General features: G+C 50.0%; 1 protein-coding gene across 11 annotated transcripts in view; it reads left to right on the forward strand.

Annotated features, from left to right (window-relative positions):
* The first annotated feature begins 1,498 nt into the window (after positions 1 to 1,498).
* The window catches only part of LOC138283053 (uromodulin-like), a 298,687-nt gene continuing 276,176 nt past the window's right edge, over positions 1,499 to 24,009 (forward strand). For 6 of the 11 annotated variants that reach the window (XR_011201046.1, XR_011201042.1, XR_011201047.1 and 3 more), the window contains exon 1: positions 1,499 to 1,745. Coding sequence is in view for 1 of the 11 variants with exons in the window: in XM_069221194.1 (XP_069077295.1) it covers positions 1,670 to 1,745 (76 nt within the window). In the remaining 10 variants the exon portion in view is untranslated. The remainder of the gene's footprint in view (positions 1,746 to 24,009) is intronic. The other 5 variants (XR_011201043.1, XR_011201045.1, XR_011201044.1 and 2 more) reach the window with 2 other exon arrangements.

Raw genomic sequence — 24,009 nt, forward strand, 5'->3', positions numbered from 1 at the left:
CCTGAATGAGCGGCTCTTGGCAGCTCGGTGAATGGGTTGTACAAACAATTAATGCTTCAAAGCGCCGGGTATTTAAACAGACCCTTTCTCACCTTGCAAGGAAAATATGTTCAAACTAGTGCACGAGCCAAAAAAAGGTCTCGGGTGGGAGACAGAACAAGCAGGCACTACAGAGAGAGGAAAGGCCGCTTTATTACGACAGTTATGCAGACTTAATTCAACTTACAGAAACAATAACATCCCCGGCCTCACTTATACAATGAGAATGCCTAGCACAGCCCTCTCCTATGTTCCACCTTCAGCAAACAGCGCCCCCAATCCAACCAAGCACACTCCTTCCATCCCCTAACCACCTGTTCCCTCGATCCCTCCAGCCTTGCCTACCCTGCCAGGCCCTGGACGGCTCCTTCCTGCACCGTGGCCCCCACTCCCCCCCCCCCCAGTCTGCCACCAAGAAAACCCCCGTGAGGCTCTTCCTGTTCGCCCCCTGCCTTCCACACCTTACCTAGAAATACACTGGAGCCGTCAAAAGCTGCTTCAAGAGGACTGTCCGACCGCCCTGTACAGCCCTACGCCTCCAAGAACTCAGTGATGGAGTCTGTCGCTGATCACTCAATACACACTCACTCATAAAGGCCCCAATTTAAGAAAATGTGGGTACTCTCCCTGCGGTGCCTGCTTGGAAGGTAAATAGAAGTGCTTTAGTTATATTCAGGGCCACTGGAATTATGTGGCAAGAAAAGTCCTGTTCTCAATTTACAACGCCAATAGCTCTGACTCAAGTAAATGCAAGACCTATTGCATTGCAAATGCTTGTCTATTAAAAATACGTCTCGGTTTTTGGGATAATTGTAGAACTCCTACTGAAAAGCAGAATTGGAGGGTACGCGGGATGCCCCCAAAAGTCTTAAATAAATCACACAATGTATCTTTTTGTTTCAATCAGCCCAAGAGGTCTCCCAGCAGAGCCTTCAACTCACTCAAAAACCCACTGACACATCCATTGAAGCACTGAAACAGTCACTCACTCAGTACAACTACTGATAGAACCACTCACTCACATATATACCTACTCGCACATCCAATCATGCAGCCACAGCTACACAGAGACCCTCTCACTCAGTAAACCAGCGGCTAACACAGCCTAGTTACCCAGCTGTACAGCCACTTCCACAACAACTCACATACAAATGCAGACACACACATATTCACTCAGATGCCATAAACTACAATTCTTTCACTGATCACTATCTCTGGAAGGCAATACAGCATTTCCACCAACTTGCACATATGCTATGGCTGGTAACAGTGCCACTCATCCATGTGTGCATGTGAAACAGCCAGAACCCCCAGTGTCTGCCTCCAGAACCCTTTGCACACTGCAAATTACCTTTACAGATGACTGCACACATTCCTTTCATGGATGCTTAAGTGATGGACGGACAGGTATTTGTTTCACCTGAGGGGGTGCAGCAGAAGGAACTAGTCACACATTGCTCTTTCTTCCCTCCCATCGTATACCCTCACCTGGAGGCAGGTAGATATAGGGAGCCGAGGACACCTCACCCAGACCTCCACCACACACCGGCCCTCAGCAGTTCGCCTCTCTCTAGCTGCACTTTCTCAGCAGTTACTTCCTGCAGACACACTCTGTGGTCAGCAGGTAGCCATGACTTGGCACAGCCTAGCCCGGCTCCTGGGATTCCTGCTCATCTGGACTGCCACCACCCGAGGACAGACCACAGGTAAGGCAGTGCTCCCCGGCTCTACAGCACCAAACCTCACTTCAGTCGCCCTTGGTAGCTGATAGGATTCTTTTCTGCCACTCTGCATTGGTGTAATATTTTAATGTGTCAGTAGTAGTATTTCTATTAAGGTGCATATTATTTATTAGGCACTTACAACACTTCTCTGCAGGACACTTGTATTGAATGTGAAATGAATAGCACTTTTGGGCAGACATAACCTTTACTATGCTGGTATTCAAAGCCCAGTTACAAAGTGTTGCTGAAATTATTACATCCTGTTGCTCTTTGTACAAGGATGTAGTAAAGTCACACAGACCTGCTTTCCGTCCGCAGTGGTGCTGCTTTCAGGGCTGGACAGGCCGTTAATTATGTTCAAAACAAAGTTGTCCTCCGGACAAAAGCGCACTCCCAACAGGTTGCAGTTTATTTTGGAAAGCAGCAAAGCCAGTAACATTCAAAGAATTCTTTACACATTTTCCAGACCTTACAGGTTTCAGACATCCCGTCTTTGGTCACAGGCCAAATGCTGGGGTTGAGCAAATGATTGCAGGCACCTGATCACTTGATTAAATGCTCTGGTGAGTTACACAATGCATCCTGGTAGTGGTAGTCCTGCACATTTATATTGCATCTTTAGTAGACAATCATTTCTGCATTGGTAGTTTGCTGCAGCCAAACACACATTAAAGTACATTTAAAAACCTTAGTAGAAGAATTCAAAGCACAGTTACCAAGTTTTGCTGATGGGAGCACCACTGCAGATAGAGAGCAGGTCTGTGCAACTTTACTACATCGTCATACAAAGAGCAACAGGATGCAATAATTTCAGCAGAACTCGGTAACTGTGTGTATATATATATATATACATATATATATATATATATATATATATATATATAAAACAAAGAAGAACCTCTGAGAACTTCCCAATTTTAGGTGGAGAGCCGCTCTAGTAAGGAGCACCCTGCAACACCAGCGACACTCTAGATTTGCTCACCTCAAATGTCTGCTCATCTAGCAAAGTGTTTAAGCATAGGATCAGTACAGTGCTATCCTCGTCGAGCTAGATAGTGACAAAGTCTTTTGCCCTTTTTACAACAAAATCTTTAAGCATAGAATTGACACAGTGTCATCCTCACCGAGCTGTAAAATGACAAAAGCCATTTACCACTCCAGGCACAGTATTACAGCTTTGGACTGGTCAAATACCGTCCAAGCCATCCTGGAATGAGTAAAGCAACCCCTGACACGTGTTTCGCTCTCATTAGAGCTCTTCAGAGGGGGTTAGCTTTGTCCAGACACAAGGGAGCACCCAGTATGAGTCAAACCAAGGCCCTTTCAGGGTTAGAGTGATGCATAAATTATGCAAAAAATAAAGAAGAACTCTGGGAAGTTCCCAATTTTAGGTGGAGAGCTGCTCTAGTAAGGAGCACCCTGAAACACAAGCGACACTCTAGATTTGCTCACCTCAAATGTCTGCTTATCTAAGAAAGTTTTTAAGCATAGGATCAGCACAATGCTATCCTCGCCAAGCTAGATAGTGACAAAGGTGGTCATTACAACCGTGGCGGAGGGTGATAAAGCGGCGGTAAGACCACCAACAGGCCGGCGGCAAAAAAAATGGAATTGCGACCATGGCGGAAACTGCCAACAAAGACAGCCACTTTAACACACCGACTGCCACGGCGGTACAAACAAACAGCTTGGCGGACACCGCCAACAAACAGGCGGACGACAAAGTACTGCCCACACTATTATGACAGGCCAATCCGCCACCTTTTCCGGGGCGGATTCACCGCGGATAAAAACATGGCGGAAACAGGAATTCCGAAGGAAAAACTCTCACTTCTACACACCCCACGAGGACACCATGGACCCGGAACTCCAAATTCTACCTGCAATAGCCTTCCTGCTCCTCTACCAGGAGCACGAACGCTGGCGGCGAAGACCACGGTGAGTACTGCACCTACGACACAGGGGAGGGGGGATGGAAAAAACAGGGACACACACACGCAACACGCAACACCCCCACCCCCACCCACTACAACACACACACTAATGCATATTAATACATCACAGTTACACCCCTCCTAAACCCCCTGGAAGAATGCAAAGACAATAGAAAATGAGTGTAACCATTGTAATATATTAAAATCAAGTAGGCAGAAACATATATATACACCATTGACAAAATATATACCAAGTATAGTAGTCCAGGTAGTGCTCCAATTAAGTCCGTGGAACACTGGGACCACACGGTATGGGCGAGGCCCACACACAATCCCCGACCATGATGGAGAGAACACTGCAGGGGCATCAGAGAGCAAGAAAACAGGCACCTTAGGGGGAGGGAAAGGGAGGCACCTCAGTCAGTTGAGTGCACTACGCCAAATCCATGAGGGGGCCACATGCCCACTGTTCCATCCTGGGGAGTGCAAAGCCACAGTCTCTCAAGTCTCTACAGTGGGTGGGTTGCCCACTGTTCAATCATGGGGAGTGCAAAACCACAGTCTCTCAAGTCTCTACAGTGGGTGGGTTGCCCACTGTTCCATCCTGGGGAGTGCAAAGCCACAATCTCTCAAGTCTCTACAGTGGGTGGGTTGCCCACTGTTCCATCCTGGGGAGTGCAAAGCCACAGTCTCTCAAGTCTCTACAGTGGGTGGGTTGCCCACTGTTCCATCCTGGGGAGTGCAAAGCCACAGTCTCTCAAGTCTCTACAGTGGGTGGGTTGCCCACTGTTCTATTCTGGTGAGTGCAAAGCCACAGTCTCTCAAGTGGATAACAGTCTCCATTGGTTCTGGAGGGGGCCTTGTGCCCAGAGTGCTTCATCCTGCTAAGGACAGAGGTAGTGGATGACAGTCTCCACTGCTTCTGGAGGGGGCCTTGTGCCCAGAGTGCTTCATCCTACCAAGGACAGAGGTAGTGGATTAATCTCTCCACTGGTTCTGGAGGGGGCCTTGTGCCCAGAGTGCTTCATCCTGCTAAGGACAGAGGTAGTGGATGACAGTCTCCACTGCCTCTGGAGGGGGCCTTGTGCCCAGAGTGCTTCATTCTACCAAGGACAGAGGTAGTGGATTAATCTCTCCACTGGTTCTGGAGGGGGCCTTGTGCCCAGAGTGCTTCATCCTGCTAAGGACAGAGGTAGTGGATGACAGTCTCCACTGGTTCTGGAGGGGGCATTGTGCCCAGAGTGCTTCATCCTGCTAAGGACAGAGGTAGTGGATAACAGTCTCCACTGGTTCTGGAGGGGGCATTGTGCCCAGAGTGCTTCATCCTGCCAAGGACAGAGGTAGTGGATGTATCTCTCCACTGGTTCTGGAGGGGGCATGGTGCCCAGAGTACTTCATTCACCCCGTGACGGACTCAGTAGCGTCAGTGCCCTTGCCGCTCATGGGCCAGCGGTGCATGAGACGGTGGTGCCCTGTTCAGCGGTGCTTGAGACGGCGGTGCCCTGTTTAGCGGTGCTTGAGATGGTGGTGCCCTGTTCAGCGGTGCATGGGATGGCGGTGCCCTGTTCAGCGGTGCATGAGACGGCGGTGCCCTGTTCAGCGGTGCTTGAGGCGGCGGTGCCCTGTTCAGCGGTGCTTGGAGCGGCACTGCCCTGTTCAGCGGTGCATGAGACGGCGGTGCCCTGTTCAGCGGTCCTTGAGGCGGCGGTGCCCTGTTCAGCGGTGCATGAGACGGCGGTGCCCTGTTCAGTGGTGCTTGAGGCGGTGGTGCCCTGTTCAGTGGTGCTTGGAGTGGCCGTGCCCTGTTCAGCGGTGCTTGAGGTGGCGGTGCCCTGTTCAGCGGTGCATGGGAGCAGCTTTGGTGGCTGGAGTCTTCCCCCTCTGCCGCCGGGCACCGGCCAACTTCTGATGCTTCACAGTTGGGGGACTGTCTGTGCTGTGGCTCCGTGCCACACTGGCTGCCCTGGTGGCCGGTGCACTCCACATTCCGGTGACTACAGGCACCACTGGTCCTGGAGATGTTGTGGCTGAGGTGCTAGTTCAGGACTTAGGAGACTGACGGGGTGGGGGAGGTGTGGGAAAGATGTCAAGATTGGACAGGAAAAAATTTTGGGAGACACTGGGACGGGTAGCTGGAGGGGGGTTGGGAGTGGAGGAAGAGGTGGTGGTTGTAGGAGGTGTTCGTTTGCTGACTTTGGGTGAAGGTGCATGCGCTGGAGGCTGTCGTGAGGTGGATGGCTGTTGGGTGGGTGTGTGCCTGCGTTTGTGTATCTTGGGAGTGGGCGTCACAGACACACTGGGAGAGGACACAGGGGACGTGTGAATGGTAGTGGGGGTGGTGACTGCACGTGAGCGGGGTGTGGTGGTGGGTGTGCTGGAGAGGGACGTAGTGGCTGTAGAGGTAGTGCATGCAGGTGTGAGTGTAGACAAGACAGGGAGGGAGGAGAGAGACAAGGAGGAGGGTGACACAGTGGAGGCAGTGGATGTTGTTATGTCTGCATGTGTGTGATGCTTGCGTGAGTGCCTGTGGGATGTATGGTGCTTATGTTTGCCTGACCTTCTCTTGTGTGTTGATGTGTGTGCATGCTGGTCTGATGGTGTGCTTGGGATAGGCTGAGGTAGAGGGGATTGGGTCTGGGTGGAGGAAGTTTGAGGGGGGATGCTAGACACAGGGACAATGGCTGCCATCAGTGCTGAGACCAGAGTCTGAAAAGCTTGCTGAAGGGCCGCCTGACCTGAATGAATTCCCTCCAGGAATGCATTGGTTTGTTGCAACTGCCTTTCTACACCCTGGATGGCATTCAAAATGGTAGACTGCCCAACAGTGAGGGACCTGAGGAGGTCAATGGCCTCCTAACCGAGGGCAGCAGGGGTGACTGGGGCAGGGCCTGAGGTGCCTGGGGCGAAGGTGATTGTAGGAGGCTGGACTGGCTTGTAGTGAGTACCAAGGGGTACTTGCACCTTGCACCAGGCCCAGTTATCCCTTATTAGTGTATAGGGTGTCTTGCAGCATAGGCTGATAGATAATGGTAGCTTAGCAGAGCAGCTTAGGCTGAACTAGGAGACGAGTGAAGCTCCTACAGTAACACTAGTGTCACTTGCACAATATCATAAGAAAACACAATACACAGATATACTAAAAATAAAGGTACTTTATTTTTCATGACAATATGCCAAAGTATCTCAGAGTGTACCCTTAGTATGAGGATAGCAAATATACACAAGATATATGTACACAATACCAAAAATATGCAGTATAGTCTTAGAAAACAGTGCAAACAATGTATAGTTACAATGGGATGCAATGGGGACACATAGGGATAGGGGCAACACAAACCATATACTCCAAAAGTGGAATGCGAACTACGAATGGACCCCAAACCTATGTGACCTGGTAGAGGGTCGCTGGGACTATTAGAAAATAGTAAGGGTTAGAAAACTAGCCCACCCCAAGACCCTGAAAAGTGAGTGCAAAGTGCACTAAAGTTCCCCAGAAGACAAAGAAGTCGTGATAGGGGAATAAGGCAGGAAAGACACAAACCAGCAATGCAACAACGATGGATTTCCAGTCGAGGGTACCTGTGGAACAAGGGGACTGTAGGAGGCTGGACTGGCTTGTAGTGAGTACCAAGGGGTACTTGCACCTTGCACCAGGCCCAGTTATCCCTTATTAGTGTATAGGGTGTCTAGCAGCTTAGGCTGATAGATAATGGTAGCTTAGCAGAGCAGCTCAGGCTGAACTAGGAGACGTGTGAAGCTACTACAGTACCACTTAGTGTCATATGCACAATATCATAAGAAAACACAATACACAGTTATACTAAAAATAAAGGTACTTTATTTTTATGACAATATGCCAAAGTATCTTAGAGTGTACCCTCAGTGAGAGGATAGGAAATATACACAAGATATATATACACAATAGCAAAAATATGCAGTATAGTCTTAGAAAACAGTGCAAACAATGTATAGTTACAATAGGATGCAATGGGGAAACATAGGGATAGGGGCAACACAAACCATATACTCCAAAAGTGGAATGCGAACCACGAATGGACCCCAAACCTATGTGACCTTGTAGAGGGTCGCTGGGACTATTAGAAAATAGTGAGAGTTAGAAAAATAACAATCCCCAAGACCCTGAAAAGTGAGTGCAAAGTGCACTAAAGTTTCCCTAAGGACAAAATAGTCGTGTTAGAGGGAAAATGCAAGGAAAACACAAATCAGCAATGCAACAACGATGGATTCCTGACTGAGGGTACCTGTGGAACAAGGGGACCAAGTCCAAAAGTCACAAGCAACTCGGAGATGGGCAGATGCCCAAGAAATGCCAGCGGTTGGTGCAAAGAAGCTCTTACTAGGCTGAAGAACTGTGAATACTGCAGGAACGATAAGGGCTAGAGACTTCCCCTTTGGAGGATGGATCCCCCACGCCTTGAAGAGTCGTGCAGAAGTGTTTTCCCGCCGGATGGTCGCCAACAAGCCTTGCTACACGCAAATCGTGCGTTTGGCGTTTTTGGACGCTGCTGGGGCCCAGGAGGGACCAAAAGGTCTCAAATTGGACCTGCAGAGAGAGGGGACGTCGAGCAAGACAAAGAGCCCTCACTGAAGCAGGTAGCACCCGGAGAAGTGCCAGAAACAGGCACTACGAGGATGCGTGAAACGGTGCTCGCCGAAGTTGCACAAAGGAGTCCCACGTCGCCGGAGACCAACTTAGAAAGTCATGCAATGCAGGTTAGAGTGCCGTGGACCCAGGCTTGGCTGTGCACACAGGATTTCCGCCGGAAGTGCACAGGGGCCGGAGAAGCTTGCAAAGTCGCGGTTCCCAGCAATGCAGCCCAGCGAGGTGAGGCAAGGACTTACCTCCACCAAACTTGGGCTGAAGAGTCACTGGACTGTGGGGGTCACTTGGACGGTGTCGCTGGATTCGAGAGACCTCGCTCGTCGTGCTGAGAGGAGACCCAAGGGACCGGTAATGCAGCTTTTTGGTGCCTGCGGTTGCAGGGGGAAGATTCCGTCGACCCACGGGAGATTTCTTCGGAGCTTCTGGTGCAGAGAGGAGGCAGACTACCCCCACAGCATGCACAAGCAGGAAAACAGTCGAGAAGGCGGCAGGATCAGCGTTACAGAGTTGCAGTAGTCGTCTTTGCTACTATGTTGCAGGTTTGCAGGCTTCCAGCGCGGTCAGCGGTCGATTCCTTATCAGAAGGTGAAGAGAGAGATGCAGAGGAACTCGGCTGAGCTCATGCATTCGTTATCTAAAGTTTCCCCAGAGTCAGAGACCCTAAATAGCCAGAAAAGAGGGTTTGGCTACCTAGGAGAGAGGATAGGCTACTAACACCTGAAGGAGCCTATCAGCAGGAGTCTCTGACGTCACCTGGTGGCACTGGCCACTCAGAGCAGTCCAGTGTGCCAGCAGCACCTCTGTTTCCAAGATGGCAGAGGTCTGGAGCACACTGGAGGAGCTCTGGACACCTCCCAGGGGAGGTGCAGGTCAGGGGAGTGGTCACTCCCCTTTCCTTTGTCCAGTTTCGCGCCAGAGCAGGGGCTAAGGGGTCCCTGAACCGGTGTAGACTGGCTTATGCAGAATTGGGCACATCTGTGCCCAAGAAAGCATTTCCAGAGGCTGGGGGAGGCTACTCCTCCCCTGCCTTCACACCATTTTCCAAAGGGAGAGGGTGTCACACCCTCTCTCAGAGGAAGTTCTTTGTTCTGCCATCCTGGGCCAGGCCTGGCTGGACCCCAGGAGGGCAGATGCCTGTCTGAGGGGTTGGCAGCAGCAGCAGCTGCAGTGAAACCCCAGGAAGGGCAGTTTGGCAGTACCAGGGTCTGTGCTACAGACCACTGGGATCATGGGATTGTGCCAACTATGCTAGGATGGCATAGAGGGGGCAATTCCATGATCATAGACATGTTACATGGCCATATTCGGAGTTACCATTGTGAAGCTACATATAGGTAGTGACCTATATGTAGTGCACGCGTGTAATGGTGTCCCCGCACTCACAAAGTTCAGGGAATTGGCTCTGAACAATGTGGGGGCACCTTGGCTAGTGCCAGGGTGCCCTCACACTAAGTAACTTTGCACCTAACCTTTACCAGGTAAAGGTTAGACATATAGGTGACTTATAAGTTACTTAAGTGCAGTGTAAAATGGCTGTGAAATAACGTGGACGTTATTTCACTCAGGCTGCAGTGGCAGGCCTGTGTAAGAATTGTCAGAGCTCCCTATGGGTGGCAAAAGAAATGCTGCAGCCCATAGGGATCTCCTGGAACCCCAATACCCTGGGTACCTCAGTACCATATACTATGGAATTATAAGGGTGTTCCAGTAAGCCAATGTAAATTGGTAAAAATGGTCACTAGCCTGTTAGTGACAATTTGAAAGTAATGAGAGAGCATAACCACTGAGGTTCTGGTTAGCAGAGCCTCAGTGAGACAGTTAGGCACCACACAGGGAACATATACATGCACACCTATGAGCACTGGGGCCCTGTGTGACAGGGTCCCAGTGACACATACATATAGGCCACAAACCTATGAGCACTGGGGTCCTGACCAGCAGGATCCCAGTGACACATAACAAACATACTGAAACCATAGTGTTTTCACTATGAGCACTGAGGTCTGGCTATCAGGATCCCAGTGAGACAGTGAAAACAGTGACAAGCACCCTGACATACACTCACAAACAGGCCAAAAGTGGGGGTAACAAGGCTAGAAAGAGGCTACCTTCTCACACAACCCCCCCCCAAACGAAGGACAATAAGGCTAACCTTGGCCAGTTGAGACTTTATTGTCTAAGTGGTGATAAGTAGAGAGTAGCTCTGCAATAGACTGGTTACTCCCTTTATCATCCACTATATGGTTACTTCCCTGTGGGGATGTAAACCACCCTGTTTGAAGTTTTTTAGCTAGCCAACAATGTGAAGATGTATTTTCAGAGTTTCTATCAGTAAGTTTTAGTTTAGAGCAGTGGGAATTATCCACTGAACCTATTTGTAATGATGGAAATGCCAGACAGGGATGCTGTCTCAGTAAAGCCATAGCTGGGCAACAACTTTGTCCATTTGGCTGGAAGAGAGAACAGGGATGCTGTTTCTCTTGAGTTGGAGCAGGGCAGGGATGCTGTCCTATCAGCTCCACACTAGGGCAGGGATGCTGTCCTAAGTGTTGTGAGGCAGTGCAGAGTTTCTGCACTAAAGTTTCTCTGGGAGGGTTGGAGGGATGCTCCATGTTAACTAAAATGGTGCTCTTTTTCTCACCAATGTTAGTTATCCCACAGAGAGGTACTTCCACCTCAGGGAGTACAGTTTTGCCAACTGATGATTCCCTTGGAACAGGTGCCACCCCAGGAGAGGTTTCTCCCACCACAGGAATGGTATCCTGAATGGTAGGGTGGTTAGGGGATACTGTGATACCCTTTTTACCTGTTGATGGAGAGGGATCCTGAGTTTTCAGGCCTTCTCTCCTTTGCTTTTTCATTTCACTTGAAATGAGAGGGAACAATTCCTCAGGGATGCCCAGCATGGCTGCATGGGCATAAAACTCTACATCAGCCCAACCTGAGGCCTCTAGGTCATTACCTAAGAGACAGTCTACAGGTAAGCTAGGTGATACCACCACCTGCTTAGGGCCAGTAACTCCACCCCAACTAAACTGAATTATAGCTAAGGGAAGAAACTTAGTGGAGTTATGGACATCAATAATCTTATACTGTTGTCCAATGATGTGTTGATCAGGGTGCACTAGGTTGTCAGTCACCAAAGTGAAACTGGCACCTGTGTCCCTGTAGGCCAAGGCCTCAACACCATTTATTGAAACTGTCTGCCTGTACTTATCCATTGTAAGGGGACAAGCAGCCAGTGTGGCAAGGCCAATGCCACTAGGTGTGACAGAAACTGTCTTGGGACTGATGACATCAGTTTCCACTATGGACCCATAAGTGAACCCAACTACACCCTTTGCTTGACTGTTGCCAGCAGTCCCACCACTAGTACCACTACTGCTAGGGGCACTAGAGCTTGATGTATTAGTGGTGGTAGGCTCAGGGGGTTTACCTGGACAGGACTTATCCCCTGGCCTATGGCCTCTGTTTTTACACACAAAGCACCAAGGCTTTTTAATGTGTGCAGGTTGGGAAGAAGAGGAAGAATTTGTTTTATCCCCACCCTCTGAAGAGTGTTTAAGATTTGATGTGGGATCTTTGGTTTTACCCTTATCCCCATGCTTATCTTGAGATTTTTCACCATCTTTCTTCTTATTGCCATCTTTGTCACCCCCTGTATGAACTTTTCTGTTCACCCTTGTTCTGACCCATTTGTCTGCCTTCTTTCCCAATTCTTGGGGAGAGGTCAGATCAGAGTCTACCAGGTACTGGTGCAACAAATCAGACACACAATTATTAAGTATATGCTCTCTCAGGATTGTGTTATACAGGCTTTCATAATCAGTAACTTTACTGCCATGTAACCACCCCTCCAAGGCCTTCACTGAATGGTCAATGAAATCAACCCAGTCTTGTGAAGACTCCTTTTTGGTCTCTCTGAACTTTATCCTGTACTGTTCAGTGGTTAAGCCATAACCATCCAGGAGTGCATTCTTAAGAACTGTAAAATTATTGGCATCACTTTCTTTCACAGTAAGGAGTCTATCCCTACCCTTTCCACTAAATGATAGCCATAGGATAGCAGCCCACTGCTTTTGAGGGACATCCTGTACAGCACAGGCCCTCTCAAGTGCAGCAAACCACTTGTTAATGTCATCCCCCTCCTTATAAGGGGGAACTATCTTGTGCAGATTCCTGGAATCATGCTCTTTTGCAGGATGACTATGGGGAATACTGCTGCCACCATGGGTATCTAAACCCAACTTCTGTCTTTCCTTCTCTAATTCTAGAGACTGTCTATCCAAATCCAGCTGTTGCTTCTTGAGCTTCAGTCTGGTTTGTTCCACTCTCAATCTATTGAGCTCCCTTTCTAACAATCTGTCATCAGGGTGGGTGGGAGGGACATTTCTAGATACAGAGGTATGATGGGAATGAACAGAAGGAGACCTGTCCCTTACCAAGGGCACCCTAACAGCTTGGCTACCAGCATAATGTGAGAGCACATCATCAGTATGATGTGATTCAACCTCTGTACCAACTATGCTAGACTGTCTAGTAATGGGCAGGCTGAGAAGTTTCTTTCCTGAACCTTTTCCTGGGGGAGTCCCTGGATCAGATTGAGAACCATTAGCTACTTTTTCTACAGATTGGGCACTTATGGCCTTATCCTGTACTCTAAGCATATTAATTAACAGTTCTAAGGAAGGATTCTTCCCTACACTCAAACCTCTCTCTATGCAGAGACTCCTTGCTCCTTTCCAGCTAAGGTGATCATATGCAAGTTTGGACAGTTCAACTTTTTGGCCTGTGCCAGACATTTTTAGAGAGAGTTAAAGTGATAAACAAAGAGAAAAAAGTTTTCAGAACTTTTTGGAAAGACAGAAAAAACTTTTTAAACTTTTAAGAACTTTTTGAAAGTTTAGAAGTACTTTTCAGCACTTAGAAAAGAGTGAAAAGAGGAAATGCAAAACTTTTTGGCTATGTGTATATACACTGACCTTGTTTTGTATATTTTTCTCTTATGAAAAGTACAATGACAAGAGTGGTAAGTAGTCTCAAAGCACTTATCCCACCGCTGCACAACCAATGTAGGAGGCTGGACTGGCTTGTAGTGAGTACCAAGGGGTACTTGCACCTTGCACCAGGCCCAGTTATCCCTTATTAGTGTATAGGGTGTCTAGCAGCTTAGGCTGATAGATAATGGTAGCTTAGCAGAGCAGCTCAGGCTGAACTAGGAGACGTGTGAAGCTACTACAGTACCACTTAGTGTCATATGCACAATATCATAAGAAAACACAATACACAGTTATACTAAAAATAAAGGTACTTTATTTTTATGACAATATGCCAAAGTATCTTAGAGTGTACCCTCAGTGAGAGGATAGGAAATATACACAAGATATATATACACAATAGCAAAAATATGCAGTATAGTCTTAGAAAACAGTGCAAACAATGTATAGTTACAATAGGATGCAATGGGGAAACATAGGGATAGGGGCAACACAAACCATATACTCCAAAAGTGGAATGCGAACCACGAATGGACCCCAAACCTATGTGACCTTGTAGAGGGTCGCTGGGACTATTAGAAAATAGTGAGAGTTAGAAAAATAACAATCCCCAAGACCCTGAAAAGTGAGTGCAAAGTGCACTAAAGTTTCCCTAAGGACAAAATAGTCGTGTTAGAGGGAAAATGCAAGGAAAACACAAATCAGCAATGCAACAACGATGGATTCCTGACTGAGGGTACCTGTGGAACAAGGGGACCAAGTCCAAAAGTCACAAGCAACTCGGAGATGGGCAGATGCCCAAGAAATGCCAGCGGTTGGTGCAAAGAAGCTCTTACTAGGCTGAAGAACTGTGAATACTGCAGGAACGATAAGGGCTAGAGACTTCCCCTTTGGAGGATGGATCCCCCACGCCTTGAAGAGTCGTGCAGAAGTGTTTTCCCGCCGGATGGTCGCCAACAAGCCTTGCTACACGCAAATCGTGCGTTTGGCGTTTTTGGACGCTGCTGGGGCCCAGGAGGGACCAAAAGGTCTCAAATTGGACCTGCAGAGAGAGGGGACGTCGAGCAAGACAAAGAGTCCTCACTGAAGCAGGTAGCACCCGGAGAAGTGCCAGAAACAGGCACTACGAGGATGCGTGAAACGGTGCTCGCCGAAGTTGCACAAAGGAGTCCCACGTCGCCGGAGACCAACTTAGAAAGTCATGCAATGCAGGTTAGAGTGCCGTGGACCCAGGCTTGGCTGTGCACACAGGATTTCCGCCGGAAGTGCACAGGGGCCGGAGAAGCTTGCAAAGTCGCGGTTCCCAGCAATGCAGCCCAGCGAGGTGAGGCAAGGACTTACCTCCACCAAACTTGGGCTGAAGAGTCACTGGACTGTGGGGGTCACTTGGACGGTGTCGCTGGATTCGAGAGACCTCGCTCGTCGTGCTGAGAGGAGACCCAAGGGACCGGTAATGCAGCTTTTTGGTGCCTGCGGTTGCAGGGGGAAGATTCCGTCGACCCACGGGAGATTTCTTCGGAGCTTCTGGTGCAGAGAGGAGGCAGACTACCCCCACAGCATGCACAAGCAGGAAAACAGTCGAGAAGGCGGCAGGATCAGCGTTACAGAGTTGCAGTAGTCGTCTTTGCTACTATGTTGCAGGTTTGCAGGCTTCCAGCGCGGTCAGCGGTCGATTCCTTATCAGAAGGTGAAGAGAGAGATGCAGAGGAACTCGGCTGAGCTCATGCATTCGTTATCTAAAGTTTCCCCAGAGTCAGAGACCCTAAATAGCCAGAAAAGAGGGTTTGGCTACCTAGGAGAGAGGATAGGCTACTAACACCTGAAGGAGCCTATCAGCAGGAGTCTCTGACGTCACCTGGTGGCACTGGCCACTCAGAGCAGTCCAGTGTGCCAGCAGCACCTCTGTTTCCAAGATGGCAGAGGTCTGGAGCACACTGGAGGAGCTCTGGACACCTCCCAGGGGAGGTGCAGGTCAGGGGAGTGGTCACTCCCCTTTCCTTTGTCCAGTTTCGCGCCAGAGCAGGGGCTAAGGGGTCCCTGAACCGGTGTAGACTGGCTTATGCAGAATTGGGCACATCTGTGCCCAAGAAAGCATTTCCAGAGGCTGGGGGAGGCTACTCCTCCCCTGCCTTCACACCATTTTCCAAAGGGAGAGGGTGTCACACCCTCTCTCAGAGGAAGTTCTTTGTTCTGCCATCCTGGGCCAGGCCTGGCTGGACCCCAGGAGGGCAGATGCCTGTCTGAGGGGTTGGCAGCAGCAGCAGCTGCAGTGAAACCCCAGGAAGGGCAGTTTGGCAGTACCAGGGTCTGTGCTACAGACCACTGGGATCATGGGATTGTGCCAACTATGCTAGGATGGCATAGAGGGGGCAATTCCATGATCATAGACATGTTACATGGCCATATTCGGAGTTACCATTGTGAAGCTACATATAGGTAGTGACCTATATGTAGTGCACGCGTGTAATGGTGTCCCCGCACTCACAAAGTTCAGGGAATTGGCTCTGAACAATGTGGGGGCACCTTGGCTAGTGCCAGGGTGCCCTCACACTAAGTAACTTTGCACCTAACCTTTACCAGGTAAAGGTTAGACATATAGGTGACTTATAAGTTACTTAAGTGCAGTGTAAAATGGCTGTGAAATAACGTGGACGTTATTTCACTCAGGCTGCAGTGGCAGGCCTGTGTAAGAATTGTCAGAGCTCCCTATGGGTGGCAAAAGAAATGCTGCAGCCCATAGGGATCTCCTGGAACCCCAATACCCTGGGTACCTCAGTACCATATACTATGGAATTATAAGGGTGTTCCAGTAAGCCAATGTAAATTGGTAAAAATGGTCACTAGCCTGTTAGTGACAATTTGAAAGTAATGAGAGAGCATAACCACTGAGGTTCTGGTTAGCAGAGCCTCAGTGAGACAGTTAGGCACCACACAGGGAACATATACATGCACACCTATGAGCACTGGGGCCCTGTGTGACAGGGTCCCAGTGACACATACATATAGGCCACAAACCTATGAGCACTGGGGTCCTGACCAGCAGGATCCCAGTGACACATAACAAACATACTGAAACCATAGTGTTTTCACTATGAGCACTGAGGTCTGGCTATCAGGATCCCAGTGAGACAGTGAAAACAGTGACAAGCACCCTGACATACACTCACAAACAGGCCAAAAGTGGGGGTAACAAGGCTAGAAAGAGGCTACCTTCTCACAGGGACCAAGTCCAAAAGTCACAAGCAAGTCGGAGATGGGCAGATGCCCAGGAAATGCCAGCTGTGGGTGCAAAGAAGCTTCTACTGGACAGAAGAAGCTGAGGATTCTGCAGGAACGAAAAGGGCTAGAGACTTCCCCTTTGGAGGACGGATCTCTCTCGCCGTGGAGAGTGGTGCAGAAGTGTTTTCCCGCCAAAAGACTGCCAACAAGCCTTGCTAGTTGCAAATCATGGGGTAAGCGTTTTTGGATGCTGCTGTGGCCCAGGAGGGACCAGGATGTCGCAAATTGCGTCAGGAGAGAGAGGGGACGTCGAGCAAGACAAGGAGCCCTCTCAGCAGCAGGTAGCACCCGGAAAAGTGCCAGAAACAGGCACTACGAGGATGCGTGAAATGGTGCTCACCCGAAGTTACACAAAGGAGTCCCACGTCGCCGGAGACCAACTTAGAAAGTCGTGCAATGCAGGTTAGAGTGCCGTGGACCCAGGCTTGGCTGTGCACAAAGGATTTCCGCCGGAAGTGCACGGAAGCCGGAGTAGCTGCAAAAGACGCGGTTTCCTACCTCCACCAAACTTGGACTGAAGAGTCACTGGACTGTGGGAGTCACTTGGACAGAGTTGCTGGATTCAAGGGACCTCGCTCGTCGTGCTGAGAGGAGACCCAAGGGACCGGTAATGCAGTTCTTTGGTGCCTGCGGTAGCAGGGGGAAGATTCCGTCGACCCACAGGAGATTTCTTCGGAGCTTCTAGTGCAGAGAGGAGGCAGACTACCCCCACAGCATGCACCACCAGGAAAACAGTCGAGAAGGCGGCAGGATCAGCGTTACAGAGTTGCAGTAGTCGTCTTTGCTACTTTGTTGCAGTTTTGCAGGCTTCCAGCGCGGTCAGCAGTTGATTCCTTGGCAGAAGGTGAAGAGAGAGATGCAGAGGAACTCTGATGAGCTCTTGCATTCGTTATCTAAAGTTTCCCCAGAGACAGAGACCCTAAATAGCCAGAAAAGAGGGTTTGGCTACCTAGGAGAGAGGATAGGCTAGCAACACCTGAAGGAGCCTATCAGAACGAGTCTCTGACGTCACCTGGTGGCACTGGCCACTCAGAGCAGTCCAGTGTGCCAGCAGCACCTCTGTTTCCAAGATGGCAGAGGTCTGGAGCACACTGGAGGAGCTCTGGACACCTCCCAGGGGAGGTGCAGGTCAGGGGAGTGGCCACTCCCCTTTCCTTTGTCCAGTTTCGCGCCAGAGCAGGGCTAAGGGGTCCCTGAACCGGTGTAGACTGGCTTATGCAGAAATGGGCACATCTGTGCCCATGAAAGCATTTCCAGAGGTTGGGGGAGGCTACTCCTCCCCTGCCTTCACACCATTTTCCAAAGGGAGAGGGTGTAACACCCTCTCTCAGAGTAAGTCCTTTGTTCTGCCATCCTGGGACAAGCCTGGCTTGACCCCAGGGGGGCAGAAACCTGTCTGAGGGGTTGGCAGCAGCAGCAGCTGCAGTGAAACCCCTGAAAAGGCAGTTTGGCAGTACCAGGGTCTGTGCTACAGACCACTGGGATCATGGGATTGTGCCAACAATACCAGGATGGCATAGAGGGGGCAATTCCATGATCTTAGACATGTTACATGGCCATATTCGGAGTTACCATTGTGAAGCTACATATAGGTAGTGACCTATATGTAGTGCACGCGTGTAATGGTGTCCCCGCACTCACAAAGTCCAGGGAATTGGCCCTGAACAATGTGGGGGCACCTTGGCTAGTGCCAGGGTGCCCTCACACTAAGTAACTTTGCACCTAACCTTTACCAGGTAAAGGTTAGACATATAGGTGACTTATAAGTTACTTAAGTGCAGTGTAAAATGGCTGTGAAATAACGTGGACGTTATTTCACTCAGGCTGCAGTGGCAGGCCTGTGTAAGAGTTGTCAGAGCTCCCTATGGGTGGCAAAAGAAATGCTGCAGCCCATAGGGATCTCCCGGAGCCCCAATACCCTGGGTACCTTAGTACCATATACTAGGGAATTATAAGGGTGTTCCAGTATGCCAATGTGAATTGGTAAAATTGGTCACTAGCCTGTTAGTGACAATTTGGAAAGAAATGAGAGAGCATAACCACTGAGGTTCTGGTTAGCAGAGCCTCAGTGAGACAGTTAGGCATCACACAGGGAACACACACATATAGGCCACAAACTTATGAGCACTGGGGTCCTGGCCAGCAGGGTCCCAGTGACACATAACAAACACTGGGCCCTGATTAGCAGAATCCCAGTGAGACAGTGAAAATACCCTGACATACACTCACAAACAGGCCAAAATTGGGGTAACAAGGCTAGAAAGAGGCTACTTTCTCACAGTGATGCCCACCCTCCCGGGTGAGTGGGCACAGGGCGAAGGCTGAGGGGGTGCTGGGAGGGCAGTGCTGGAAGGGGGATGGGGGCTGTACCTGTAGATGGGGTGAAACAGATGTTGCTGCCACCACAAGGGAGCTCCCATCAGAGGACGAGTCTGTGTCACTGGTCTCAGCTCCTGTCCCCTCCGTGGAGCTCCCCTCACCCTCCATCACACTGGTGAACTCCGAGTCCGTAGTGTGGCCCTCCATGGCCATGTGGGATGCAGCCCCCTGGTGCTCCGGTGCTACTGCTCCTCCGCCTGATGATGCTAATGCACACAAGAACAGGGAGACCACAAAAAGGGGGGGATGACAGAAGAAAGACATGTTGAGTGCATGCATTACCCCTACTGTTGGCGGACACGACAGACACAGAAGTCCCCTGCACTACGCTGCGCTATTGGGCTCCACTGTTCAATTCCTTGGAAATGGCCTACAAGGCTATTGACGACATCTGCACACATAGATGACACAGGGGCATGACTAAGTGTACTTGGCACTCTACAGAGGTGGGGTAGGGTGCCACATGACCTGCCTTACGTAGGGACCTTGCCTACGGAACTCGCCCTGGCCTAGGGAAACCCACAGCCCACCTCCCCCACCCAGACCTCTCCACTGCGCGCAAAGTCAGCAGAATGCAAGTGTACTCACCCCCTTGTGTCTGCTGTGATGCCCTCAAGCGCCCATCCAACTCCGGGTACACCACCGCCAGGATCCTGAACTTCAGGGGGGTCATGGTGCGACAGGCACCCCTCCCACGTTGGGAGGCCATCCCCAGCTGAGCCTCCGCCGTCTTCTTGCTCGAATGTCCTCTCATCTTTCACGGCAGTGGGTGCTCCGTCTGTGGTAGACCCCCAGGGTCCGGACGTCCTTGACGATGGCACGCCAAATATGTTTTTTCTGGTGGGCGCTGACCTACATGAATTGTACAAGGGGAAGAAAAAGTTATTACCAACTGCACCGTCAAAGTGATTGGCCCCCATCCCTACCCTTGGCATGTGGCACATGCATTCACCATCGTTTCATGCACGCCGCACTCTCCCCCCTTCCTTCTTACATCCAGCCCTCTCCACACAGGCATAGCCCATACACCATGCTCCCTGTTTGTCTGGAGGACCGTAGAGTAGAGCGTACTGGGGGAGGACCCCGTCCACGAGTTTCTCCAACTCCTCCGATGTGAATGCAGGGGCCCTTTCCCCAGACACTTGAGCCATTGTCTCTTCCAGACCGAGGTCCTCTCCTGTCGAAGATCAGGTATCGAGTGATTGAACAGATAGAAAATGGCGGTCACGTCTGCGGCAGTGCGTACCGTCACCGCCGGCGTACATCGTCATTGGCTCCTGGGACCCATAGGGTCCAATGTTAACCAATGCAGCATTGCGCCGCGGTCTTCGACCGCCTACCGCGACGGTGTACAACGCCAGCGCAGTTACCTCACATCCCATTGTCCCACTTTACAGGTCAGGCAGCCGCCACTTCAGGGGCCCACATGGCTTCATTTTCAACTGTGTCACACATACCTAGGCCTAGACTCAACACACATAAAGGCCACTTTTTGAGTATGAATGGTGTTCTGTGTAAGCTGTGGGTACGTACCTCTGAGTTGTTTGACTCTGTGCTCGCTGTTGTCCTTCATAGGCACCGTCTACTGGGACATGTGAGGAGATGGTGGCATCCTCCGGTGTACCGACCGTTGGTGGACCTGTCGACAATGGAGGAAAGACATGTGATAATCACATACAGGCTTGACCGTGCCACAATCCAGGAACTGTGTACCCGTTTGGAGCCAGACCTGATGTCAGCTATCCGCCATCCCACAGGAATCCCCCCTCAAGTGCAGGTGCTGTCAGTGCCCCATTTCCTTGCAAGTGGGTCATTTCAAACAACAGTGGCCATAGCATCAGGGATGTCCCAGCCTATGTTTTCCAACATGTTGTCCAGAGTGTTGTCTGCCATGCTGAAACACATGTGGAGCTACATCGTTTTCCCTTAGGTGGAGGATTTGCCTACAGTGAAAGGTGATTTCTATGTCCTGGGACATATCCCCAACATCATAGGTGCCATTGATGGGACACATGTGGCTTTGGTCCCCCCCCACAGGAGTGAACAGGTGTACAGAAACCGGAAGAGTTATCATTCGATGTATGTACAGATGGTATGTTTGGCAGACCAGTACATCTCCCATGTGAATGCCATGTTCCCTGGCTCAGTGTATGACGCCTACGTCCTGCGGAATAGCAGCATCCCTTATGTGATGGGTCAACTCCAGAGGCACTGTGTGTGGCTATTAGGTGAGCACCTGGAAGCTAGTCAGTGGGAATGGTTGTCTGGGTCTGGGGATATCCCTCCAGGTTAGTGTGTGTCTATCAGTTGTCCCTCGCCATTTGCAGGTGACTCTGGTTACCCCAACCTGTCATGGCTACTGACCCCAGTGAGGAATCCCAGGACAAGGGCAGAGGAACGCTACAATGAGGCCCATGGGCGAACTAGGAGGGTGATCGAGCGGACCTTCAGCCTCCTGAAGGCCAGGTTCCGGTGTCTCTATATGACAGGTGGATTCCTATTCTACTCACCAAAGAAGGTGTGCCAGATCATCGTGGCCTGCCGTATGCTTCACAACTTGGCTTTGCGAGGAGGTGTTGTGGCAGCTGTGGAGCCTGTGGACAGTGAAGACGAGGAAGCAGAGGAAGAAGACATGAACAACAGGGACTCAGTGATCCAGCAATATTTCCAATGAGACACAGGTAAGAGTACAGACCTGCCTACTACATGTACTTAAACACTACTGCCTCTCTACTGTCTGTCGTTTTCACCCAGTGTATGGTCACTGAGTTGTCACTTTCCCTTACGATTTCACAGATGTGGGTCCCACTGTGTGACATCTGCTTTGATTCCTCATGGAATAGAGCTGTGTGACATAGGTATGTTGACATTACCAATGAAAAAAGCTTTTTGACACAGTTATTTGTAATACAGTATTCCGAAATCACAGACAGACTCCAGATTGTTTTGTGCTTTAAGGGTGTTTATTTAAGTGCTCAATATTGGAGGGGGTAGTAAAATGGTGAGGGGTGATGGTGGAGGAATGTCCATGGCAGAGTCCAGTCTATAAGTCTCATAGGTGCATTGCCCATATGTGCATAGGAAGTGGAGCTGGGGCAGTTTAAGGATGGACAGGGTGACAAAGTGGGACAGTAGGATGACAATCAGGGTGGTCTCATTTCTTGGCGGGGGTCTTGGTTGACACATGAAGCACACTCACCAGACTTGCAGACACCCAGACTACATACATTTACACTGGCAGCCTGTCTTGTCCCACTGTGTCCATCCCCCTCCTCCCAAGACACTCAAACGCACCAAAACACCCACGCATCACACATCCACCACACCTCAGCATACTGTTCAGTCACCTGCACCCACGTCAGGCACACCTACACCTCTTACAGCTACTCCCTCTACCTCCACTCCCACGCCTTCCTCCAGGTCCACCCCAATTGCACCTAAGAATCTTTTTGTATCCCTTGTAGACCTATTTGAACCCACTGGCATAACCCATCTACTACCTAAACGTGCCCACCTCCTTGCCCTGTCCACACCTCCCACGTCACAGCCCGCCCCTGTCCGCCCTTCCCATTCCCATGCTACCTCCCCTGTGAGGAAGAGACCAACCACCCCCACTCCCTGTTCCCTGAGGTGCCTGGATGCCCCATTGTTACCCCTATGAGGTGGAGTACAGTTGCACTTGTGGGAGTCAAGTTGGGGCCATTATGGCCCATCGGACTACTTTTACTCTGGACTGGCCATTTTCCTTATGTGCACTTATATTGCTCATTGAGCGCAGTGTTGTTTATGGCACACTCTGGATCCGTGGTTTATCGTTTCATTGTTTTGGGGGTGTTGAGCACATGTATGTACTTTGGGCAGGTTGGTTTTGCCTTGTGTTGGGTAAGAACCTCTTGCTGTGGGGTGTATGCCGTGTGCTGCTGTGAAGGGTTGTGGGAGCGTTGCAGGGTGGGTGGAGAGGGTGGGTATGTAACTGTGCCATTGTAAAATGCAAACTCAACATGTCACACTGCCTGTGTGCCCTGTCCTTATACACTCATTACAATATAGATAAATCACCCCTCTGGCAGGCCTGACAGCCCTAAGGCAGGGTGCACTATACTGTATGTGAGTGCATAGCTGCATGACCAATATGCCCCCACTGTGACCTTGCCAAACATTGGACATAGTGATTGAACAGAGCAGCCATTTTAAATCCATGGGCTTGATACTTGGCAGTAAGAGTTTCAAGGCTACATTATAGCCACTCTGAACCATGGGTTGTTTAGCATCAAACTCAGAATGATAATCCTTAGTGGTGCCCCCTGCAAAAGCTAACTACCCTGGCATGGTTGCTGGCCAGTCCCAGTCAGCCTGCCACCACCGGAAAGGATAAATGCGTCAAATGGCTTGAAACTCGACCCCCAGGGCTGGTGCCAGCAGCAGATGATCACTGTAGGAGGCTGGACTGGCTTGTAGTGAGTACCAAGGGGTACTTGCACCTTGCACCAGGCCCAGTTATCCCTTATTAGTGTATAGGGTGTCTAGCAGCTTAGGCTGATAGATAATGGTAGCTTAGCAGAGCAGCTTAGGCTGAACTAGGAGACGTGTGAAGCTACTACAGTACCACTTAGTGTCATATGCACAATATCATAAGAAAACACAATACACAGTTATACTAAAAATAAAGGTACTTTATTTTTATGACAATATGCCAAAGTATCTTAGAGTGTACCCTCAGTGAGAGGATAGGAAATATACACAAGATATATATACACAATAGCAAAAATATGCAGTATAGTCTTAGAAAACAGTGCAAACAATGTATAGTTACAATAGGATGCAATGGGGAAACATAGGGATAGGGGCAACACAAACCATATACTCCAAAAGTGGAATGCGAACCACGAATGGACCCCAAACCTATGTGACCTTGTAGAGGGTCGCTGGGACTATTAGAAAATAGTGAGAGTTAGAAAAATAACCCTCCCCAAGACCCTGAAAAGTGAGTGCAAAGTGCACTAAAGTTCCCCTAAGGACAAAGAAGTCGTGTT

This window comes from Pleurodeles waltl, chromosome 2_2 (genome assembly GCF_031143425.1).
Source record: "Pleurodeles waltl isolate 20211129_DDA chromosome 2_2, aPleWal1.hap1.20221129, whole genome shotgun sequence".
In the NCBI taxonomy this organism is placed as follows: domain Eukaryota; kingdom Metazoa; phylum Chordata; class Amphibia; order Caudata; family Salamandridae; genus Pleurodeles; species Pleurodeles waltl.